Source organism: Lepisma saccharinum, chromosome 17 (assembly GCF_977018435.1).
Source record: "Lepisma saccharinum chromosome 17, izLepSacc3.1, whole genome shotgun sequence".
Taxonomy (NCBI): domain Eukaryota; kingdom Metazoa; phylum Arthropoda; class Insecta; order Zygentoma; family Lepismatidae; genus Lepisma; species Lepisma saccharinum.
The window spans coordinates 20129854-20154408 of NC_139245.1; the positions used below are offsets into that span (position 1 = coordinate 20129854).

Here is a 24555-nt window from a genome sequence, read left to right on the forward strand (position 1 = left end):
AGAAAACAAAATTCTCGTAATCTGCACGCACACAATGGAAACAACGGCATAATATGGCGTAAAAAGTGATTAATTCTTGTTCGGCAGCATTCAAATACGAAGTTTTTAGTTTCCCGTGAAAGAAAATACCTCCAAGAACGTCCAGAATGCTAGAGAAACTCATTTCAGTAGGTACTTTCTCTTGTAAATTTGAAGAAATCCGTCCGGGCGATATCGCATATTTACCGCTGTATCCTCTACTTGCATAACTTTTTTTTTTAATATTGTTGTGAGGATGTTTCCTGTATTTCATTCATTTCATTGATTTTTTTTTTAATCTAACATACTTGAGAACTAAAGTTACCCATGTTCAAATGCTGATATGAGAATTTAAAATTTCAGGTTAGTTCATATACAGAGAGGATGGGGAGCAAGAGTCACAGAAGGGATGAGGACTCCGAGGAACACAAAAGTAACACAAAGAGACGTGAGTCAAACTACAGCAGGAGAGAAAGCCAAGATTTTTCTCCAGAACGTGTCAAAGATAAACATTCTTCTCACCGAAGTAGTAAACATAAAAGAAGTGACAAGGATATATCTTCAAGGGAACATAGGAAATCAAGAAAAGATGCCAGTAGTGATGATGAAAGTATAGAACATAGAAAACACAAATCAAAGCAATATTCTGATCATGCCTACAGTGATGATGAAAGTGTAGAACGTAGAAAAAACAAATCAAAGGAATATCATGATGAAGAAGTACGTGACAGTGAAAGATACAGAAGATCTAGGGACGAAGAGAGTCGAGACCGTAGGGATAAAAACTTCGACAGTAGACGAGAGAGAAGTTCAGATTCAAGATATTGGAGGAATGATTCTGAACCAAGAGTTAGGGAAAATAGTGACACATATTGGAACAAGTATTCGGATAAGTTGAGAACTAGCTATAATGATGATTCGGAACATCACTCTGTGAGTAGTGCGCACAGAAGCAGTAGTGGTAGTCGTAGTAGGAAAGATCATTTTGATAGAGATTCTGCTGTGAGTGAACGTGAGAGAAGGAACAGTGCTGAGGATAAGGAAAATGTTAGAAGCAGATCTAAAAGAAGAGTGGAGGAAAGTGACGAGAGGTCAAGTCAAGCGAAGAAGCAGAGGAGGGAAAATGAAGGTGAACCCAAGACAAGTTCGTTAAATACTGACATGCCGCCTCAAGAAACTTCATCTGACACTGTTCCAAAGAGGCAGGATAAATCTGCTTTGGAAATGTTGACGACTAAAACAGGAGGAGCGTATATTCCACCAGCAAGACTTAAAATGATGCAGCAACAAATAACGGATAAGTCCAGGTTAGTTGCAGTGCATATCATTACACATGTTTATAACATTTATATGTCCCTAGGAATATATGCATGTTTAATTATTCAGAATATTTTAGATTTACTGGAACATTTTTTTTCCCACTAATTTATCGGGTTCAAGTCAAGGTGTAATATGTGCATAAGATAATAAATTTTGGAGCTTGCATCCAATTTTTTCCCCCATGTATCATATTTTGTGGTTTTACGTTGCTTTTTCTGATGTAACAAGGACAGCAAATGATTACTTGATACATGATTTAATGATTTGTGTACTTTGAAGATAGACCTTGTTCCAAACCGATGTTGATACCCAGAAAAACCCACCAAAATACCCACTCAAAATGTGGGTTTTTCAGAAAATGTTGTAAATTATTGCTTTATATAATTGTAAGGTTCTAGAATTGTCAACATTTTGAGAAAACTTGTAAAATAAAAGCTTAGCCAAGCTTATAATACTCAAAATAATTAATGTGGTACAAGTCACAGTGGTTTTTTTCAGGATATTTTTCTCAAATCATGTTAGAAATAGACTTTTAACAGAAATAATATGAACTTATATCCAAGAAACAAAAATTAAGATTGTCTGAAATATTGAGATAAAACATTGAACGAACAAAGCTTATAATTTTGAAATGTGGTAGCACTTAGATATCAGTCACTTCCATATGTGCGCAAGCCACTTAGTTTCATCTGTGACGATCAACTTTTACAATAATTTTTTCCATGAATAAAACATTACAACTAAGAATTGAGTGCATGTTATTGAAATGTCGTGAAAGTAGAAGGTACTAGTTTACTATCCTTCGGACAGATTTCTTCATTTCTACAGAAGAAACTACTTACCGTAATACGTTCCTGTAGTATTGTCTAACATCTGGAAGGTGTTTTGTGTGAATGTTTCATAGCGGAAATTCAACCATTGACGCATAGCCCCACGAACCATTCATACATAGCCCCACGAACCATTTCTGGTAAGGTTAGGTTAGGTAGGGTCACGTATAGGTTACAATAGTTAAAAATTGGTTTCGAAAAAAATATGCGTAGCCCCACACACCATTCTCGCATAGCCACACACACCATTCTCGCATAGCCCCACGAACCATTGACACATAGCCCCACAAACCATTTGCGGAAACGTACGTTCTTCAGTTACAAAAACACTTTTTTTTAAAAAAAAAAAAGATCAAAAAAACGTGAATACACGTTAAAAAATGATCCGCGAAGCAGATAGGTAAGTACAAGTGTCAAAAATTGACGAAACTCAGAAGTTATAGGTGTCCGAAGGATAGTAAACATTTACCAAGTAGAATAATGTTAATTGTGGTATAATTCAACCAAACACTTTTCAAATGATTCATTTCATTTCTCAAAATTTAGTATGTGTGCAAATGTTCTGTTATCTTTCCAATGCCTTCCACTGAGACAGTGACCCCTCCCTCCCTCCAGTTCAGTGCATTGATTGAACGTATTGGGTTGCTTGCCCATGTAGGATAAATGTCATTTGTGGTTAGGAGCTCTATGCCCAAGAAGTCTAGCACACTCATAATCTACCACGATTTCTTTTTATCTTTATTATAGGGGATGTGGGGTGACATTACTTGCACTGTAGATTCACAATAAAATTATCGAAACATAATGCACGATTTAGGAGGAGCATGGGTGGGGTGGATGGGCAAAGAAAGACAAGCCATCTATTGAGTGAAAAAAAAATGAAAATAAATGTCTGATGAAGGGAGTGTGTGTTCTCCTGAAACGTCACAACGAAAAACTGTTTTCTTATGCTTGTAATAACCGTAAACTACAGGAAAATAATTCTCCAATGCGTACATACAAGAAAAACTATCTATTGAGTGACCATGATAACATGTTTCTGCAACTAGAAAACTTGACAGACTGCAATGGTATTACATATGAGTGAAATTGAACAATGTGTTTCAAGATGGTGAATGAAAAACTGATTTTCCTCATGTTGCATTATTGTATATGAGAAAAATTTGTCACCATGTTTAAAAATGGTGGACAACAGACTGATTTACATGCCTTGCGAGAGCTTTAAGTTATGCAAGTATTTGAGGTCAGATTTTCATAGATTAAGAAAACCAAGTCTCAGCTACGTTAGGACATTACTTGAGCTTGAAGTTTTTAATAAAAAAACGTGTTATATAGTGTGTGGTTTCGGAAGGGTCACCAATTTTGAGACCACGATGTCTTTAGCAATTGTAGAGTTTTTAATCTGAAATTCATGTTGGAAATAGATACACCCAGGGAGTGATTTTATTTTGCATTTGCAGTTGTTGATGATGGATGAAAAATTGATTTTTCATATTCTGAGGTATCTCCAAATTCTGATGCCACTTTCAACTATCTGCCTAAACTACATTTTTGGACATTAAGAAAAGATACTTAAATTTAGGGCATTTCTTAAGCTATGCCTTGACAAATAATTTTTTTAACAATATAGTGCATATGTTGTACATACATACATAAATGAAGTACACACAGCAGAACCTTTAGTTCCAGAACCTAACTTGACTGAAGTTAAAGGTGCTATTAAAAGGCTAAAGAATAACAAAGCACCTGGCATTGATTTAATACTAGCTGAGTTAATTAAATATGGTGGAAATTCATTAATATGTGAAATTCATAAATTAATATCTTTAATATGGAATGAAGAAGAAATCCCTCAACAGTGGAAAGAATCCATAATTGTTCCTGTGTTTAAAAAGGTGATAAAATGAACTGCAATAATTACCGTGGAATTTCTCTACTCTCAACAACATATAAAATATTATCTAACATTCTTTTAACAAGACTTACCCCATATGCTAATGAAATTATAGGTGATTATCAATGTGGATTTAAACGTTACAGATCAAATTTTTCACATTAGACAGACACTTGAAAAAAAGTGGGAATATAATCAAAATGTCTATCATCTATTCATTGATTTCAAAAAAGCATATGATTCGGTCAAAAGAGAGAAATTATATAATATATTAGTCGAGTTTGGAATACCTAAGAAGCTTGTTAGTATGATAAAAATATGCACCAGTGAAACAGAAAGTAAAATTCGTGTGGGTATTAATATGTCTGACAAATTTACAATTCATGATGGGTTAAAACAAGGAGATGCATTATCTCCATTGCTCTTTAATTTTGCCTTAGAATATGCTGTTAGGAAGGTAAAATAAATTAATGAAGGACTAAAATTAAATGGTATGACTCAGTTGTTAGCATATGCAGATGATGTAGACTTATTAGGGGATGATATAAATACAATTAAGAATAATGCTAAAATATTTTTCAAAACTGCTAAAGAGATAGGTTTGGAAGTTAACAAAGAGAAAACTAAATATATGCTTACAGGCCGAAACCAAGTGTTAGGTAATAATCAAAATCTAATTATTGATAACTCGTTTGAACCAGCTTCCAAATTCAAATACTTAGGAGTAATATTAACAAAAGGAGTAATATTAACAAATGAAAATTATATTAAAGAGGAAATAAAAAGTAGGCTTAATTCAGGAAATGCATGTTACTTCTCTCTTCATAAACTTTTGTCTTCTCGTTTAATATCTAAGAAACTAAAAGTTAAAATATACAAAACAGTAATTTTGCCTGAGTATTATATGGGTGTGAAACTTGGTCCCTTACATTGAAAGAGGAACATAAATTGAGAGTATTTGAAAATAAGGTTCTTAGGAAAATATTTGGGCCTAAAAGGGATGAGGAGACAGGTGAGTGGAGAAGGTTACATAATTTAGAACTACATAATTTGTATTCATGTCCTGATATTATTAGAATAATGAAATCAAGAAGACTTAGGTGGGCAGGCCATGTGACACGAATGGGAGAGGAAAGAGGAGTTTACAGGATTGTTGTTGGGAAACCTGATGGTAAGAGACCTGTAGGAAGGCCAAGACGAAGATGGAGGGACAAAGTTGAGATGGATTTAAAGGAAATCGGTAGGGATGGAAAAGAGTATATAGATCGTGCTCAAGATAGGGACAGATGGAAGGCCTGTGTTGCTGCAGCCATGAACCTTCGGGTTTAAGAAGGGTTAGTTAGTTAGTTATATAGTGCATATGTATGTTGGGATCCAAATGGGGGCCACTAATGTTTTGTCCATGGGAACTTAGTTTCATAGCAACCAGATATTTTGGAGGATGGATACGGATTCCATTTGGATGAAATCAGCCAAGACAATTAAATATGTTAGCCTTATAATTTTGGCATGGTTAATACACAGAGAGATATTTAAACTTGAAACATCCACAGAAATAATGAGAAAACACAACTGAACAAACTGTATTGAAGCAGATTTAAAAGTGTGTGTGCAGCTACCGTATGTTGTATAGTAGGTAAAGGTATTCCGGGAATTCCTTGAATTCTAGAAATTGTGTGTGAATAATTGGCTCTGGGAATTCTTCGTGAATTTTTCTACATAGACGTGAAAAATTGCAACATTTATTAAATCCATATCCCACTGAACGCATCCACGATGGTGCAGTGGTAGCATCGTCACCTTTTAATCAAGGGGTCCCGGGTGCGATACCAGTGGAGGCACATAGCGGTTCGGATCCCACTTTTAACTAAAGCTGCACTCCGAATTAGCCTTTTTGTGCATAAAGTGGACTTAAAACACCAACTCAATCAATCAAACCATATCACATTGAATTTATAAATGCTCTGAGGCAAGTTTTTCACCGATCAATTTTATTTTTATCGAGGAAGGAAAAGAAAGCTATGTGAAAAATAAAATTGAATTCAATTCATCCGTTTACTTTCTTAGTGTCCTTGGTAGAACAATCTATCTGATAGATGGAAGATTATTGCAAGATAATATATCCTGAAGTTGAATAGGTAAATTTCAGCTTAAAATTCTTATACAATTAACAATTTTTCGTACATTAGTATATCTTGTAACATTAGTAACTTGTGTTTGTAGATGTATTTTGAGTCTGAATATGTGAAATCCAAATATAAACTCCGCACCTTAAATTTAATATTTGAAATATACATATGTGCCATTTATTTTAATTTATTTAGAATTTTTGGATACATTGGAGTCACACAGACCCTTTATATTGTTAGTGTGGGTGGTGAGAAGCGGTAATACGTAAGGTTGAAAAAGAGAAAACATCTTCTGGTGACCTTCAATTTTTGGAAAGTTCACCTTGAAAACTGGGAATTATATTTGAATTTTAAGAAAAGTTGGAAGGGGGCCGGGCGCCTGCCCAGTGTCAAATGACATGGCTACCTGGGGGAAACCCTGGGGGGTAAAGGTGGTCAGGGACGTGATGCTGATCACATCACTCCCACTCACGACCAGAATAAGAAAGTGTGGGTGTTACCTCCACACCCCCTATACGTTGAGGCACATATTTTTGGTAAATAAAAAAGCAAAATTACGATACAAAAGCAGTCAATTTCGGGTTCAAAAGCGGTAAATAAAATAAAATTTCGGTGTTATAGCGGTGAATAATCACATCAAAAGTGCTATATAAAATGACATTTTGGTCTTAAAAATGTGAATATAATCCTAAATTTGATTTAAAAACTGCACTTACTACACAGAATAAACTTATGCCTTCTAATAGCACATTTATGTAGTTACCAGAGTATTAAGTTTGTTCCTGTGTAAAGGGGTCCATTTTTGCTTCTGAAATATTTACAGCAGAATTAATCAATTTTACGTGAATTGCATAACTCGCAGGATACTTCAGAAAGTGTCGCGTCTGTATATAAACAGTAAATTTCGTGTTTAAGAGTATATTTCGCATTTTGCAGTTCATTTCGCATTATTTCGTGACAAAACAGAGTAGGGAAAATGGATCTCACACCTTGAAAAATGAATATTACAGCATGTTATTTCATATTTTGTGTTTTCTGCAAAAACAAAATTTGCATGCCTCTACCTATATGCCTTCATGGCGTGGTGCCAAGTATGGGAGCACTTTACTTTTTTTTTTTTTTTTACCTGGAGTGGCCACCCTAATATATCACCACACCATGAAGGCACATTCAGGGGATATGGGGGTAGGGCCCGACATATTCTTGATCTCAGCCATTTTGAAGGTGATGTGATCACAACCAAACTCCAGCTGCCTTTACCCCCACCTCTCCCCCAGAACCCATTGGTTTGAGGCTGGGTGAGTTCCACATCTGCTTTATGCAGGGACAAGACCGGAAAAATTCCTACCTTAGATCACCCACCCAAAGATTCGAACCTGGGTCTTCTGCATGGCAGTCAGCCAGCCTGTCTACTTTTTTTTTACGTAATAAAAGTAATACTGCTAAGCAGTAGTATCCCCTCTTTTCTCTCTATTTTCTGTATTTTCTCTGTATTATCATTGGGACAAACATCCACATCTGAACCAGGATTCGAACCCGGGACCCCTGGCTTTGCAGCGTGCTGTGCTAACCCCTCTTCCACGGTGGTTGACTAAACCACCACAGCTATCAAGTATTAGTATAGTATTGCAATGCGAAACCCTGGGAACTGATCATAGATATAATAACTATTACCCCATCCGGCAAGAGTAGAATCAAACTGTTGGGCAAATTTTTCAGAACATAGTATTTTATATAATTTAATCATTTGTTCCGCACTTTGGTTGTGCGGTCATGCTTTGGGCTCCGGCTATGGGACGCATGCAGGTTTGAGTCTCCTGAGATTTCGGCCTGGTCATGAAAACCTACGACGACGATTGGGGGTTCATCGTGCTGACCACACGTCACCCCGTAATTGGTTGTATGATCTCCCACCTCTGAGTAGGATCAGGTGGAATTGCAGTCGGTAGGTAGGCCTAGGCCCTCAATGGTCTGCGGCACGGGTTATGTATGTTTTTAGTTTACTCACTTCAAGATGTGAGATCTTGATTGTCAATTCTTAACTATGTTAACAGAAAATATTAAATAGTTGTTGATTCAGTGAACTAAAAGAATACAAATTGAATGTTCCAATATATTACTATTAGAGACAAATGTATTCATTTTTAATATATATATATTTATAATCATAACATGAAAAAACCCAATAACACTTAGTTTTGCCCGGGTTTAATTGGGTTTTATCTGAAAAGACCCATTTTTGAAAAAACCTGGGCAAAATGTCAACCCTGACTCCTTGTAGATGTATGAAATGAATTGCTTTTAGGGCATATTTATTTCCCATTTGGCTCTGCTATTCAATAATAAATGTGTTCATTCAGGAATACTAGAGGATGTCAGGTGATGACAAAGGCTAGATTTTGTACAATACATACTTGCAGTAGGGCAAACCCTATTTAGGGAAACCTTAATATGTAGTGTGGTCAATTATTGTTTGCATTTTGAGTAAGTGAATTGTTTTCTTTTATATATGTGTGTGTGTGTGTTAACCAACAGTATAACACATATATCCTGGAAAATTATCCACTTTAAAAACGGGCCTCCCCAATACTGTCTCAAGCTAGATTCCAGTAGTTTTTGTTTTCTTTTATATGTGTGTGTGTGTGTGTTAAGCAAACCTAATATAACCAACAGTATAACACATATATCCTGGAAAATTATCCACTTTAAAGATGGGCCTCCCCAATACTGTCTCAAGTTAGATTCCAGTAGTTTCGATCCTACTTAAATCTGAGCAAAAAATGGATTTATAACTAACTTTTTGTCACTTTAAAGACTACATATAATAGTTTTTTAAACACTATGTATGTACTGTGTATCAGACACAGAATTTTGTATAATGTATGTATCCATGCCATTTTTTTTAGACAGTACACTGCATGCGATTTTCTATTCTTGTTACAACCTAATACAACCAACAGTATACTGAGAAATGTTAGTTTGTTTAACAGGTGCTAATTACAGTTTTCATTATACTCCTCAGCCCCGCATATCAGAGATTAGCTTGGGAAGCCCTGAAGAAATCAATCCATGGCTTGATAAATAAAGTAAACACTTCAAACATTGCAATCATTGTGAGAGAGTTGTTTAAGGAGAACATTGTGAGAGGAAGAGGCTTGTTGTGCAGGTCCATAATACAAGCCCAGGCAGCATCTCCTACATTTACTAATGTGTATGCAGCTTTAGTGGCTATCATCAATACAAAAGTAAGTCTGTGATGTCCAAAATTCTGTAAATTTGATCTGATCTGAACATTTTTTTTTTTTAGATAATAGGACTATTTTTTTCTTCATTTAAATGCTGTAGTATCTTTTTTTAAATTATTGTATTAAAATTTAAGATGCAAATTAGAAAATTCAAACCAAACCATTATTTTTTTAAATAACAAGGCATAATTTGATTTTCAGAAGGCAATAGTGTGGTCTTGTTGTGGTCAAACATACCACCCTGGCCAGGCCATGGCTATTTCATTGTTGTGTTTATCCCAAAACAAGTAGATAAATAATTTTCAATAACCAAATACAAACATTCAAATGGTCTTCATTAACATGATTCAGAATTCAACTGTGAAAAATATTTCTTTTTGTCTTTCAGTTTCCAAATATTGGAGAGCTGCTTCTAAGGAGATTAATAATACAGTTCAAGAGGGGATTTCGCCGCAATGACAAGAATATCTGCCTTTCAGCAGCAACATTCATAGCCCACTTGGTGAATCAGCAAGTTGTAAGTATTATTTTCCTGTAGTTTACGGTTATTACAAGCATAAGAAAACAGTTTTTTCTTTGTGACGTTTCAGGAGAACACACGCTCCTTTCATCAGACATTTATTTTCATTTTGACTAAAGATACAGTTATAACAATGGTTAGTAATTTTTTAAACAAAAAGAATCTGTTATATAATGGATGTTGTCAATGTTACATTGTTGTAATATAGCAACTTAACTGTGAAAAAAGCAGTGTTTTATTTTTATTTCAGATTTTTTTAAATTATGAATCCCAAATATCATCAGGTATTCAAATTCATCATTGTTTTCACAAAGTCTCTTGATGTTTTCTGTTACATTAAATTTTAAAGATGGTGGCTTACTCCATTTGTGAAAAAGAAAACTCCATACTGGATCTATGTTACCATTTTCATTATTTAATTTATTCCAGTGTTCTTCTGCAATGAACGAAGCTTCCCAGACATTCAACTCTGTGTTTCCCGTTAATCTTTTTAAAACCCTTCTCTTTTTAATCAAATGCTTAATCAAGAAAAACTATAAGTTGTAAGTATATGATTGTCCTCAAGTCTTCATTGATTCTCTTTCTAGGTTTACATTTGTATTTTCAAATTTTAACTAATAACTTATAAGGTTTGATACTTAGTGGCAAGTTGTAGCATAACCAAGTTTGAACCTTGGACCCTGGCATTATGGTACATGCCTGTGCTGTAACTAATTGAGTTACCAATCCACTTTTCTCTCACTATAATTTCCTCAATGTAGATATTCGTATTTGCTCTATGCAGCCTTCAATTGCTTCCAAGCATTGGGTTATGTTAATAAAAAAGAGCACTTGACTCATTTCTCAAGTTTTGTTGAGTATGCATTCCATTTCATGTGTCTAAAAAATCTGACAACCTGCTCTCTCAGTGAGTGCCTGCGCTGATGGTGAACAGTATGAATGTCACCAAGTCATAAAAAGATGAGATGTATATCTGAGACTTTACTAGGTAATGTTTCACAGACTTCTCATTTGCATCGTTAAACTCAATGGAGTTGTATTTGGGATTTCATAGTTGGTTGAATCAGTTTTGAGATAATTGTTCACGTTTGACAAAACCAATAATCTAATAGTTGCTAAGTCTTTCTGTTTCTATCATTATCACTGGTCTTGCTAGCTTTTTTGTACCCATGAGAAATAAAGGTTTCCAAATTTATTTTCATTTAAATTATTTTTCGTTGTATAATTCCAATGCCTTCTTTTACATTTATTTCTTTTTATAATTATTAGCACTTGTAATCAATTTCACTTTTTCAGGTGAAGAAATACATTTTTTTTCTTTTATGGTACCTCCTTTCAAAACCTTTGTTTACTTTTTGGTACATTCAGAATTCTTTCTTGTACAGGGCATGTAGTTTGTCTCATGTATTTGCTTTTGCAGCTACATTCTACACTGTACATATTTTATCAAAGAATCTCTTAAATATTATTCATCTCTTTTATCATCTTTTAATCATCTTGTTTATAAATGAATAGCCAATGAATTAGCAATATCTTGGATTATGGTATGTATCGTGCAGCACGGTAGACCTAGTACCAAATTGTTTATAAATTTGTATGTACCTGTTCACTAATATTGTGTAAACATAATTAAATGTTGATTTTTACCTGTGTATCTGTTTACAGGCACATGAAATCGTAGCATTGGAAATTTTGACACTACTCTTAGAGAAGCCAACGGACGATTCTGTGGAGCTGGCCATTGCATTTTTGAAGGAGAGTGGAATGAAGCTTCAAGAAGTGTCCATGAGGGGAATCAATGCTATATTTGAGACTCTCCGACATGTTCTTCATGAATCAAAAGTAGACAGAAGAGTAAGTACTTAATAGATTTTTACAGAGTTGGTCCAGTATCAGTGTTGATATTCTTACTGGTTCCTGGGAATGTGCGGGATACGGAAATATCTGTGCCAGAATTAGAAAAAATATTTCAGGAAATTACTGTCCATTTTTGCTGATTCCAAACCATTGGGAAATTTTGAATGGACATGTAAATTTAATATGCTTATTGTTTATGCACTATGAAGGTTAGACTTTCTCGGAAATTGAATTTTACATATCCAGAGAAAACAAGATTTTTCAGTGTAAACATTTTCCATCCCAAATGTCATGGTTTTAAAATTTGACTGAAATATTTCAGTTCCGCTCATCCTTACTATTTACCACTAATCCATTGGAGCAATTGCAAAGTTTTGTCTAAAATTATATTTTTGTTATGATTTTATGATTTCTGGAAAAGATGTTTAAATTTTTTTTCAGGATAAATTGCCGTTGATAAAAAAATTTGCTTACTGGTGGCATTTGAATTGTTTTTCAGGTGCAATATATGATTGAGGTGATGTTCCAAATACGTAAAGATCATTTCAAAGATCACCCGGCTGTAGTAGAGGAGCTTGATCTAGTAGAAGAACAAGACCAGTTCACTCACCTTATCACGCTCGAAGAGGCTACAAACACAGAGGATCTACTGAGTAAGTCACTCTTGTGTAATCTATTGTTAGTTAAATCGAAATCACATTGTTCAAGTCCACCTAATCAAGGCTGGCCCGACAGTTTAAAATGGAACCTATAAACTTCTATGCATCTCCAGTAGGGATCGAACTGCGACCTGGTTGATTACAGTGTTACTACCTCACCATTGGAGAGGCCAGAATGAAATTGAATAAAATGTCATTATGTATATGTGCACCGTTTTATTACTTCTGTATGCATACATTAATATCATGAGGTAGATAGTATTTATTTATTTTTTTGGTATAATTTGTGGTATTTGTAATCGTGAGAAATTTTGATGTAGTTAGGGTTGACTTCTTGAAAAACTTGCCGAAATGCCTGTAACTTACACTTTATTTATGACTACATTGTATTTTATCTCTTGTTTTTTACCATTACATGGCTTACCTGCTAAAAATAAATTTAAATTAGTGAATTTTAAGTGTATTTTAATGCTTTGATAACAATGGCAATTTGGGCCTCAAAGATGGCATCGTGTAAAGTCATTGCCTTCCGGTAGAGGTACATGGTGGTTCAGATCCCACTTTAAACTGCAAGTCTAGTCATGATAACCCTTTCTCTGCACAAACTGGACTTAAAACCAAAACTCACAATGATGCCAATTTTTCACTTGACTGTACAATTGATGTTCAGTAGGAACAACTGATTACCAATTGAAGTTTTTTTAGTACCTGCTGTATATTTTTTTACAATAATGTATATAGTACAGTGAAGCACCTTAAAATGCAGTAAAATATAAATATTGGGAAAATTTTATGTGGCATTACGAAATGTCATATCATAAAATTTTCCCAGTATTTACATTTTACTGCATTTTAAGTTGATTGAGCCTGGTTCCCAGCAAAATGTAAAATAAGGGGTTCCACTGGGTATATAAATATATTTGAATTTTTTTTTCATGTGTCTTCAAATGTTTATCTATTATAATCACTTCTTTTCTTAATTATTTATTATATACAGGGTGGATCAAAAGTAGGTATAAATTATCCCATCATAAATATACTATGTACTGAGTTCCTACTTTTGACCCACCCTGTGTAAAAACTTGTGTATTTAGCTGTTTCAGTCATCATAGGCAACTAAACCAGGATGTTCTATCACAGGCTATAAGTTTTGTTGTTGTTTTGCTTTTGTTTTCAAGCTAGAGCAAATGCAGTTCTATCTAGTGTTCTGTTTTAAGATAAATAAATCTTCTCCCTTCTTGTAGATGTATTCAAACATGACCCTGAGTATGAGGCAAGTGAAGAAAAGTACAAAGAATTACGTAAAGGCATTCTTGATGAAAGTTCGAGTGAGAGTGGAAGTGGTTCTGGATCAGAATCGGAGGAAAGTGAATCAGAAAGTGAAAATGGTAAGTTTACTATTTTTTAATTTATTATTTTCAGTTATTTCTGGAATGTTCTATTGTGTTTACAGTGTGTGTGTTCCATTGTGCTGGTGTGGTAATGAACATAATTTCCATTTTCTTTTTCACAGACTGTCAGTTCAAATTACAATACTTTCCTACTTTGCATCAGTTTTCTGCTTTAAAATCTAAAATTATACTTGTTATAAAATATGTTTGTCATTTTATGAAATTTATTTTTATTTATATTTTGTACTTTTAAATCTTGCTAACTAATATTTCCTGCCCCCTGTCAAAATAGCTTATTGCTCTGGAAGTATATTTTTCAGCATTTCCCAAAAAATCTGCTTTGTATCATCAGGAAGAGAATTACTGTTGAAGGTCTGAAGTAGATCTGTAAGATACTTTTTTAAAAATTCTTACATGCATTTAAAAGAAAAAAAATAACAGGTCTGCGATGAAGAAATTGTTTCAACTTGAATGGCTGAGTCCTATGTATTTTTTCGCGCTGATTACGGGAAAAATAGTAAAAGCATTCCATCACATACCATTTTTACGCAAAACGCTATTTTTGGATTTGACACCCCACATATCGCCTTATATGGTAAGCGAGCAGTTAGTAGCATCTTCCGTAACTTAAAATAAGCTGTTCCTCATTTCAAAGAATAGGTTTGCAGTAGAACTGACCATACGTAAAATAGGTAAATAATCTTAAAAATAAATTTTTGAGTTTCAAGCACACAGGTTTCATCCATGGCCGTATTTAGAGGGGGGTTTCTAGGGTTCAACCCCCCCCCCCCCCGAAACTTCTGACATGTTGCATTAATGGATGTTCAGTAACCAAAATCTGTAACAAATTTTCAATTATTTTTTTTTGAAGCATCACAAAAGTACAAGGAGACAATGTTGAAACGATCGAGCTACAATTTTCATACATTTGTAATTCTGAAAGTTGAGTGAAACAGGATTTATTCTCGGAATTGCAGCCCACCGGCGACCCCTCCATTATCACTTCTGCTGTCATCTTTCCAGTGTTGTTCCTGCATCACAAGGAATATAGATTGAAGATTTCCTTATGATTGTCCCAAAATTCCATTTCCAGCTTTTAAATTCCCCGTCCGATAAAGTCGAAAATAAATCCCCCTTGATAGGAGTTCAAACCTAGTACCTCCAGTTTCGTAGCACATTACGTTCGCGATTGAGGTTACAATCCATGCACCAGGCTGAGCTTTTAAAGAGAATAACTGGTTCCACACTTTTCAAAATTCCAAAAATTTAATTTTAAAGTCAAACAACAAAAACTTTATGACTAAAATTTCCATCTAACTCTTAAAGTTTTTTCTTGAAGGTATCTAAAGCTTAATGACGAAGTAAAATAATTGTGCATTACAGTACACACTGTATGAAACGTAAAAAAAACAAAAAGAAAGTTATGGTGGATATTCACTCATCTGCTGGATTGAGTAAGCCCCCTCAAGGATATAACAATAATATATTAATAATAATTATTAGTATTATTATTATGGAATAAAATTGTTTTATTATTATGAAATTTTAATTATTATTGTACAATTATTATTATTATTTCTATTATTCAAATTTCTGGGGATGCCCTGGGAATAATTATGAATGAACCCCCCCGAAAATTTTCCCTGCCTACGGCCATGGTTTCATCTACAGGGTGTCCCAAAAGTCCCTTAACAGCCATCCTAGAGACGTGTAGTGCAGAGATTGACATGATTTGAGTATATAGTAATACTGTAGGGGTAGGGGGAACAAGATTGCTGTGGGTAACCATGGCGGCGGCCATCTTGGTATCCGCCATATTGGATGGAGGTCATTTTTTTAAATGGGAAGGTATATGTGTGGCACATAATTTTAGGCTAGAATTGCACCAGAAACAAGAATATGAAGCCAGTTTTCATATATCTTTAATCTGTGAAAAGTTATTGATGCAATATTGAATAAATGATGACGTATGATAAAGTATGGAAATTGTGATAACTGATATCATATCTCTTTTGTTGCAAGTGTAAGTGACAATGAACATGATTTTATCCAATGAGGAACGAATTGAGATCATCCTCATTTCCGCCGAAAGAAGTTCACGGGACATTGCCAATGAATTCAATCAAAGACATCCGCTTAGGCCGCCAGTGTCGCATGTTAGTGTGGCCAATGTGATGAAGCGGTTTAAGGAAACGGGTGCAGTGCACGATAGACGTCGATCGGGAAGACCAAAAACAGTCACGGATGAAGAAACAACAACGGCATTTCTGGCATCATTCGTGAAAAAAGTATTCGACGACTATCCGTCCAATGTGGTGTTAGCAAGAGTTCGATTAGCAGGATTATGCCAGAACACAAATGGCATCCCTACAAGATGCAAATGCCACAACATCTCAGTGAAGATGATCTTCATAGGAGGGTGGAATTTTGTGAGTGGTGTGTCGTGCAACTTGAAAGTGACCCTGACTTTTTGATTTTGAATTGATTTTGAATTTAAAATTTTGGGAGCGTCAGCACTTAGGCTATTTTGCTCCCGTCACATTATACGGGGGCCAGCCCCTTATCATTACAAATAACAACTCTAGCGTTGCATAACTAAAAATGTTAAAATGTTCTGACTTCCGTTAAAAGCCGAGGCCGCAAACGGGCACTCAGCACACACAAGGACAACAAACAGGACAACACACACAAAATTATACTGGCCATAGTGCCAGTCGCCAGAGCCTCGTTAGTCTTTAGTCCAGGGTGCACTACGTGGAAGTGAGGTTGACTTTTGGGCGCCTACGTGGAAGGTCACCCCTTACACCCCTGACCCTGACTTCTGGCGAAACATTCTGCATAGAGATGAGACATTTTTTTTATACCAATGGTGAGGTCAACCGTCAAAACTTGTGGTATTGGTCCTCTGAGAACCCGCACTGGGTAAACCCGGGGAACGCGGTTGGGCCAACAAAAGTTATGCTGTGGTGTGGAATTTGGAATACCCAAATCATAGGTCCATTTTTCATTGAGGGGACATTGAATGCAGAGACCTACCTGCAGTTGCTACGCGATCTTGTCTTACCTTCAGTTTGTATGCCGGATTGGTCTTTCCCAGAATTTTTTTTCAACATGATGGTGCACCACCTCATTATGGAAACATTGTTCGGCAGTACCTTGATATCCAATTTCCTGGTAGGTGGATTGGCAGACGAGGACCAAGAGAGTGGCCAGCCAGGTCCCCAGACCTTACTCCCCTTGATTTTTACTTGTGGGGCCATCTTAAGGCCATGGTTTATGCAGTTCCAATACGTGATATGCGTCACCTTCGTCAACGAATCACTGAGGCCTGTGTAGCTGTCACTCCCGAAACTCTTTTGAATGTTCGCGTGCATGGGAGACTTTCTTACGGATGTTTTTACGGGAGCATGGGAGCACATTGAGCACATTTTGTAGCGCAATAACTTTTCACAGATTAAATATATCTGAAAACTGACTTCATATTCTTGTTTCTGGTGCAATTCTAGCCTAAAATTATGTGCCACACATATACCTTCCCATTTAAAAAAGTTGACCTCCATCCAATATGGCGGATACCAAGATGGCCGCCGCCATGGTCACCCACAGCAATCATGTTCCCCCTACCCCTACAGTATTACTATATACTCAAATAATGTCAATCTCTGCACTACACGTCTCTAGGGTGGTTGTTAAGGGACTTTTGGGACACCCTGTATATTCCCATAAGATCATCAAATGTTAAAATCTTAGAGGCAGATTATCATTAACATTATGATTGTCACGTTAACAGAATAGAAACCTAAACTGTGGAAATATATTGTATTATATGCTGGTGTTTATGTGGAAAAATTACCACCAAAAAAAAAAACAACTTCAAATACCCATTAAATCAAAATGAAGGCATTAATAAATTAAAACCAAATTAGCAGTACCAAAAATGTTAGAAAGAATGTAGCGTTCTTAAGACATTATTTTAGTAGTGAGCCTTATCAACAGTTACATTGTGAAATGTGATTTCTTTCCTTTCAGAGGAAGCTAATGCAGAAGTAATTGTGGACAACACAGAAACAAACCTCATTGCTCTGAGGCGACTGATTTATTTGACAATCCAGTCAAGTCTGGACTTTGAAGAGTGCGCTCACAAACTGATGAAGATGGAATTGAAGCCAGGGCAAGAGATTGAGCTCTGTCATATGATTATCGATTGCTGTGCCCAGCAAAGAACGTACGAGAAGTTTTATGGGTTGCTTGCTCAGGTGAGGAATTAGATGTAGTTATGATTGATTAATGGCTGTGTCGGATTTGAAAATTAAACCTTAAAATACCGGAAAGCTGTCTGATGTTTTTCAAGTGTTTGTAGGGAAGCAAAACTTCAAGAGATTCAATATGCCTTAAAAAATAAAATGACCATTATATTTTTCAGGCCAGGATGAAGTCAATTAAATGGTACTCTCTCAATATTGAATGTTGAAGACATATTGGAAATATTTACTAATAACTATAGTAATCTGATAACTATAATAGTTCACATCAATTCCCTCATTTCCAGATCGATGGAACTAGTGTTCATTTGTCAGTGCTAGTGTTTTTATATGTCCCTGATTGCCGTTACTGTTGTGATTTTTTTAATACAAATTTTATTCTTCAAAACAATTTTAAATTGCTGAAATGTTTACAGTGGAACCTTAATTTTGCGTTTTTCAGGGGACCAGACTGAAAAAACTTAAAATGCGTGAAAATATAAAATCGAGGAAACTTTTGTAACATTTTGCTATGTTGTAACCATCAAGATTGAATGTACAATGTGGAAAATGTAAAATTCAGGAACATAAAATTGGAGTTCCACTGTAAATTTTGGCGGCAGTCATTTGAGAATTTGGATCAGTTTTAGAGAAGACTGTTTGATGTACCTTTGTGGTTATACTAGCAGTGTTGTATTACACTCAGTGTGAAATTGCACAATGTTCTTTCAAGTGAATACAATTTCTTCAGACTCTTTGTTGTTTGTTGATGTTTTCAATTTTCTTATTTTCCAGAGATTCTGTCAGATCAACAAAACTTTCATCGAACCATTCCAAGAAATATTTCAGAGCTCTTATGACACAGTCCATCGTTTGGAAACTAATAAGCTTCGTAATGTTGCAAAGTTCTTTGCCCATTTACTATATACAGATGCAATCTCATGGGAAGTTCTTGCCCACATAAAACTAAACGAAGATGACACCACCAGCTCAAGTAGAATTTTCATTAAAATACTTTTCCAGGAGCTCTCGGAATATATGGGACTGCCAAAACTCAATGAGAGAGTGAAAGATCCGTAAGTGTGATTCTTGTACTGAACTCGACTCCAACTGGCGGCTGGGAAACATCGAATCAGCGATCAGTTGAATTTTCTTCGATTGAGATCCACACGTTGCCAAATGTACTGTAAAGCGAGGAGTCTTCTTGGGCAACAATATTGCCAGCACCAGAAATCAGCGGGGGTTAATGCACACGCGGTCCTTAACGATGAAGTTTCGGGAAGGACCACCCACAGGTCGGAATGTAGGTGGACACACAGTCATATAACAACAACTGGCAAAAACAGAAGTATGCTTGACAATGTTGCTTCGGCAGAGCGATGTGATCCCTTCAGCTTTTACTTCGCAACCGAGTTTGTTGACACCCATCGGACCACACGCCCCCGAAAGTGATTGGGGGACAGAAAGAGCCAGAAATACCCTTCAAGGTCAGCCGCCAGTTGGAGTTGAGTTCAGTATAATTGTGGTTTAAGGTTTGATGAAGATGGTTGAAGTGTTAAGATTTATCCCTTGAGTTTGTACTAATGCAATTTTGAGAGAAGGAAAGTGTTGCCTGATGTGCTTCATTAACTTTTGTTATAAATAAATAAAAAACAACAACATCATTTGTTACTGGAGAAGTCATAGATATTTGAGTAAGTTTAATTTACATATAAATATATGCCTGACATGGATGTTTTACGGTTTCTATGTATTCATGTACTGCCGTCTTGTATTTGATTTTCTTTGTTAATTAGTTTTTCACTAAGTAGTTGAAGTTACCCATCACTTTGTAACATGCCATGAATGCATATGTGGGGGGGGGGGGGGGGGTTATGGAGGTAAGTCCCACACATTCAAAATCTTGACTGTTTGTGGAGATGACGTGATCAGCACCATGCTCAGGTACCCATTTATTCGAACCTGAGTGAACTGCAAAGCTGCTCCTTGTAGGGGCATTCTTAAAAAAAATTCCTTCATTATTTGCAATAGTGTTGCCTATTCCAATAATAAATAATCATATTAGTGTGTGTGGTCCTTTGCGATCTCATTAAGGTTAACATAGTTGCCTTGTACAGTGCATTCATTTTGACTCTGGGTCGAGATAGCACGTGAACAACTCATAACATAGTTTAGTACTCGTTATGCAATATAATTATAACTGTCTCCATGCTAAAGATATGTGCGTTAATCAGCGAGGCATTCGGGAGAAAAATGCCGGCATCTGCGCTAATGCCGGCATCTGCGCTATGCCACGTGCTATCTTGGCTCAGAGCCAAAAGAAATGCACTGTATTTAAGTCTCTTGGGTTAATTTCCTAGTAGAGAAGAAATTCTGTGTTTGCGATCCCACTTCAAACTGTTGCTGCATTATTCACTAGCAGATCTCAGTATAAAGTGGACTAAATTTGACGTTTCGAGGCCTATATAAGTAGTATCCAACCTAATTTTTTCCCCTCATGGAACCAAAGGAAGCACAGGAAATGTTCTCTGGCACATGCGTGTTGGAAACCTTCGTGTTTATGTGTGAATTTTTTCCTGCCCGCAGAGAACATCAGTAGTTGACAGTCAGCTTGAGAGAGAGAGAATGTAGTGAATGTCCATCAGATTGCTATTTGCCGCAAAATGATTGAATGACTCAATCAACAGTATTGCATCAAATTTAGCCAAAAGCATGGTGATACCAAAGCGGAAAGCAATCAGGATGTTCAGCAGGCTTTCGGTGACAATGCCGCAGAAATCACACTGCTTAAAGAGTGCTACGACGACTTCAAAGATGGTCACTCATGAATGGAGAGTGAATCACGATTCCTGTTGGTCCTCAACGAGTTGAAATGACATGGTGATTAAACCTAATGGGGTCAATTGCTAGAGGCATGCATATTTCATCTTTGACGAATACACGAAATGTGAAATAACACATTGTAATGTTAATATTTCATGTTTCTGAAAGGTGTGAGGTGCATTTTCCTACCCTGTTTTGTCATGACATTTAGAGTATATGTACTGAAGCAACACTATCTGAAATTTGAATTATCCTGTGAGTTACGCAATTCATGGAAAATTGATTAATTTAATGTAAATATTTGAGAAGCAAGAATGGACCCCTTTATACAGGAAGAAACTTAATACTCTGGTAACTACATAAACTATTAGAAGGGATATATTTATTTTGTGTAATAAATGCAGTTTTTAAGTCAAATGTAATATTGCAGTCACAATTTTACAAACAAAATGTCCATTTTATATACTTACTGCTTTTGGTCCGATTTTTCACCGCTATAACACTGAAATTTTATTTTATTTACCACTTTTGAACCTGAAATTGACTGTTTTTGTACCAAAATTTTGCTTTTTTTATTTACCAAAAATATGTGCCTCTATCAATTGCTAATGCAGAACTGTTGTAGTTGTCCAAGTACTTGCAGACAAGGTGGGTATAAGCATTGGTTCAGTACATTCTATTGTGGGAGAGGATGTGGTCATGTGAAGCTGCTAATATTGGTAAAAGTCTAGAAGTCTCACAGTACATGCTGGAATAAGCAGGCGGTGATCCTGGCTTCATGAACACCATAGTCACTATTGATGAGTCTTGGGTTTACATGTACAGTGGGATCCACGAGTATTACCATGCAAATTGTCCATGACTATTTTCATTAATTTTTCTCTTACATCCTATGTATTTTTATCATGGATCTTTATGTATGCTGGTGCAGAAGTTAACAACAGCTTATTTTGAGTTTTCTTTTAATTTGTGAAGCTCTTATTGGGTCAAATAAAGTGCACAAACATGGTGATGGATAATTTGCACGGTAACTCTCATGGATCCCACTGTACAAGCTATAAACCAAGGTACAGTCATTACAATGGAAACATTCATAATCCCCAAGCACCCCCCACTCTAAAAGTTGCATAGCAATATAAATTTTACATTGGCTGTTTTCTTTGACTCCCATAAAGTGGTGCATCATTAGTATACACCAAAGTGTACTACCTGGAGGTCCTATATTACCTTTGATATGCTTTGTGGTGCAGACAAACAGACCTGCACCACGGTAGTGCTCCTGTCCATTCTTCACTTCTGCTTCAGGCTTAGCCAAATACAACGTATGTCTGTTTCATCAGACTCTATGCTCTTCCGACATTGCCCATTCTGGTTTTTGGCTCTTCTCCAAGCAGAAAATGCTGCTGAAAGGGACTAGAAAATTAGGGTTCCAAATCTCTAGGTGAGTGATTGCATTTTTCCCAGTCAAAGGTTGGATAGTATTTTAATAGACTTCGTATTTGTGGTGTGTATTAGGAAGGCACTTTGTAAGAAAAGGAAGAGTTTACAATTTTGTATAAAGTGATGCTTTACATAAGATTTCATTTCCTTTTCTTCATCGATTTTTAATTTGTTTGTATAATTCATTATGTTCCCAGCATTTACATTTTCCCATATTATATATTTCACCTTGTTCGACCCAATAAGGCACTGTGTTATAGAATTCTCCTGAAAGATGTCTAATCAAAGTTCCACTGTATAGTTTATCACATGTACACAAATAAACCGTAAAGTATAAGTGTGCACAGTAACCATGCTTATTTCTTTCTCTTTAAGGACTCTGCAAGTGGCATTCGGTGGCTTATTTCCACGTGATAATCCAAAAAATACAAGATTTGCCATCAACTTCTTTACTTCAATTGGTTTAGGTGGACTGACGTAAGTTTTTGACGTAAAGTTGTAAAAATAGTTGGTACAGTTAGGAGAAATTTGCTGTAATGGAATAATTAAAACTAGGGATTGGACAGATTAATCAGTGCTCTATCGGTATTGGCCGATATAGACCTATTGGTTATCAGTAAAATTACTGATTATTTTACCAATCTGATATATTTTATAATTTACTGCACAGTTCTGCCATTTTCTTATAATGTTTATGGTGCATTATCCCAATGCCCTAGTTTAAAAACAAAATGTCTAAATAAGCAGCTTCTTTTGCGCTGCAGTCACCTGGAAACAAACATTTATTAAGGAGGTCAATGAACCATTCTGGTTCTTCAAGGACCACTTCGAATTTTATATCGGATTGGTAGAATATCGGTATCGGTAAATTTTATATCAGTACTGTATCAGTATCGGCCAAAATTTCATATCGACCCATCCCTAATTAAAACTCACTCTTGAAATACTTATAATGTAGGTTCCTTTTTGGCAGACAAGCCAAATAATGGTAAAAATGTAGAGGCAATACATGCATACATGATGCAAAGTTGTTTTTCAGAATCACATGTAAGTGTGAGAATTTAGCATGTTTTTCAGTGAGTTCCTAAGAACAGCAAATTTTCTGTTGACTGACATAGTTGAAGATTGAAAGTTTTTTCTACTTCCATGCTACTGAAATTTAGAATATGTTCTTCTTGAAGGTTTACATAACCACTTTTTGTACATGCAAAATAATCTTAACAGTTATATTTAGTAGTTTTTATTTGATTTTATCTGCGACATTTTGTTCTGGTTTGTGTAGAGGGATTAGCCATGTGAGGTTAGGTTGTGTTGTTGTATGTGTAGCTTGCAAAAGTTCTGGGAAACCAGAACGAAACATCGCAGATAAAATCAAATAAAAACCACTAAAATAATATTTTGCATGAAATTTAGAAATCTGTTTATTTTGAAGTATGCCTTCATTATCTTCAAGTAGGCAACATAATGTAAATCCAAGGTGCAAATAGTGGACCTTTGAAATTAACAGGTTCCTGATTTAAGTAGCCTGCAAATATAAATTTCTATCTATCTTAATATGTTATAAGTTAGTTAAGCATCTACTTTTGCTTAAATTAAGTATACAGTAGAGTCCTGATAATTCGAGGTTGACAGAACTGAGACAACCTCAAATTACAAAAACAACTATACAGAATAACCTAGGATAAATCAGAGGAGGCAAAAGAAAAGAAAATAATAAAACATAAAAAACTACAGCATATGATAAGAAGAGACATACATTATTATTATGAATATTGTACTTGCATTGTTCAGTACATGAGAGTACATAAAAAAATAGGTAAACATTCAACTTACACTTGAAATGGTCAAATGTCTTCACTTCCGTTCACAAACCTGAGCACTTACCAGAAGAAAACTTGGATTTTTTTTTGCCTCTTATTATATGGGACGTCAGATTATTGACACACTACTGCAGTAATAACCTTTTCACCATGTAAAGATGTTTAAAAATGAATTTAATGGCATATGTAAGATCATGTTCAACAATTTGTTGAATAGCAAGTACTATAAATATGGATATATAACTCACTTTATCCGCGAAACTGTTTTTTCTTCTTTGTTCTATGAACAAGTACTATCTTTACAAATGCCATATATCAAATTTCATTGTTGATATATTTTTTTAAGTTAACATGTAATGGTTGCAGAT

General features: G+C 35.5%; 1 protein-coding gene across 2 annotated transcripts in view; it reads left to right on the forward strand.

Moving 5' to 3' along the window:
* Window positions 1-24555, forward strand: part of ncm (pre-mRNA-splicing factor nucampholin) — a 34097-nt gene that overhangs the window by 1407 nt on the left and 8135 nt on the right. For both annotated transcript variants that reach the window (XM_083139049.1, XM_083139050.1), the window contains exons 2-10: window positions 382-1325; window positions 9214-9436; window positions 9825-9953; window positions 11622-11810; window positions 12313-12466; window positions 13717-13860; window positions 17893-18119; window positions 18900-19180; window positions 22743-22844. In XM_083139049.1, coding sequence (XP_082995175.1) covers window positions 382-1325; window positions 9214-9436; window positions 9825-9953; window positions 11622-11810; window positions 12313-12466; window positions 13717-13860; window positions 17893-18119; window positions 18900-19180; window positions 22743-22844 — 2393 coding nt within the window. The remainder of the gene's footprint in view (window positions 1-381; window positions 1326-9213; window positions 9437-9824; window positions 9954-11621; window positions 11811-12312; window positions 12467-13716; window positions 13861-17892; window positions 18120-18899; window positions 19181-22742; window positions 22845-24555) is intronic.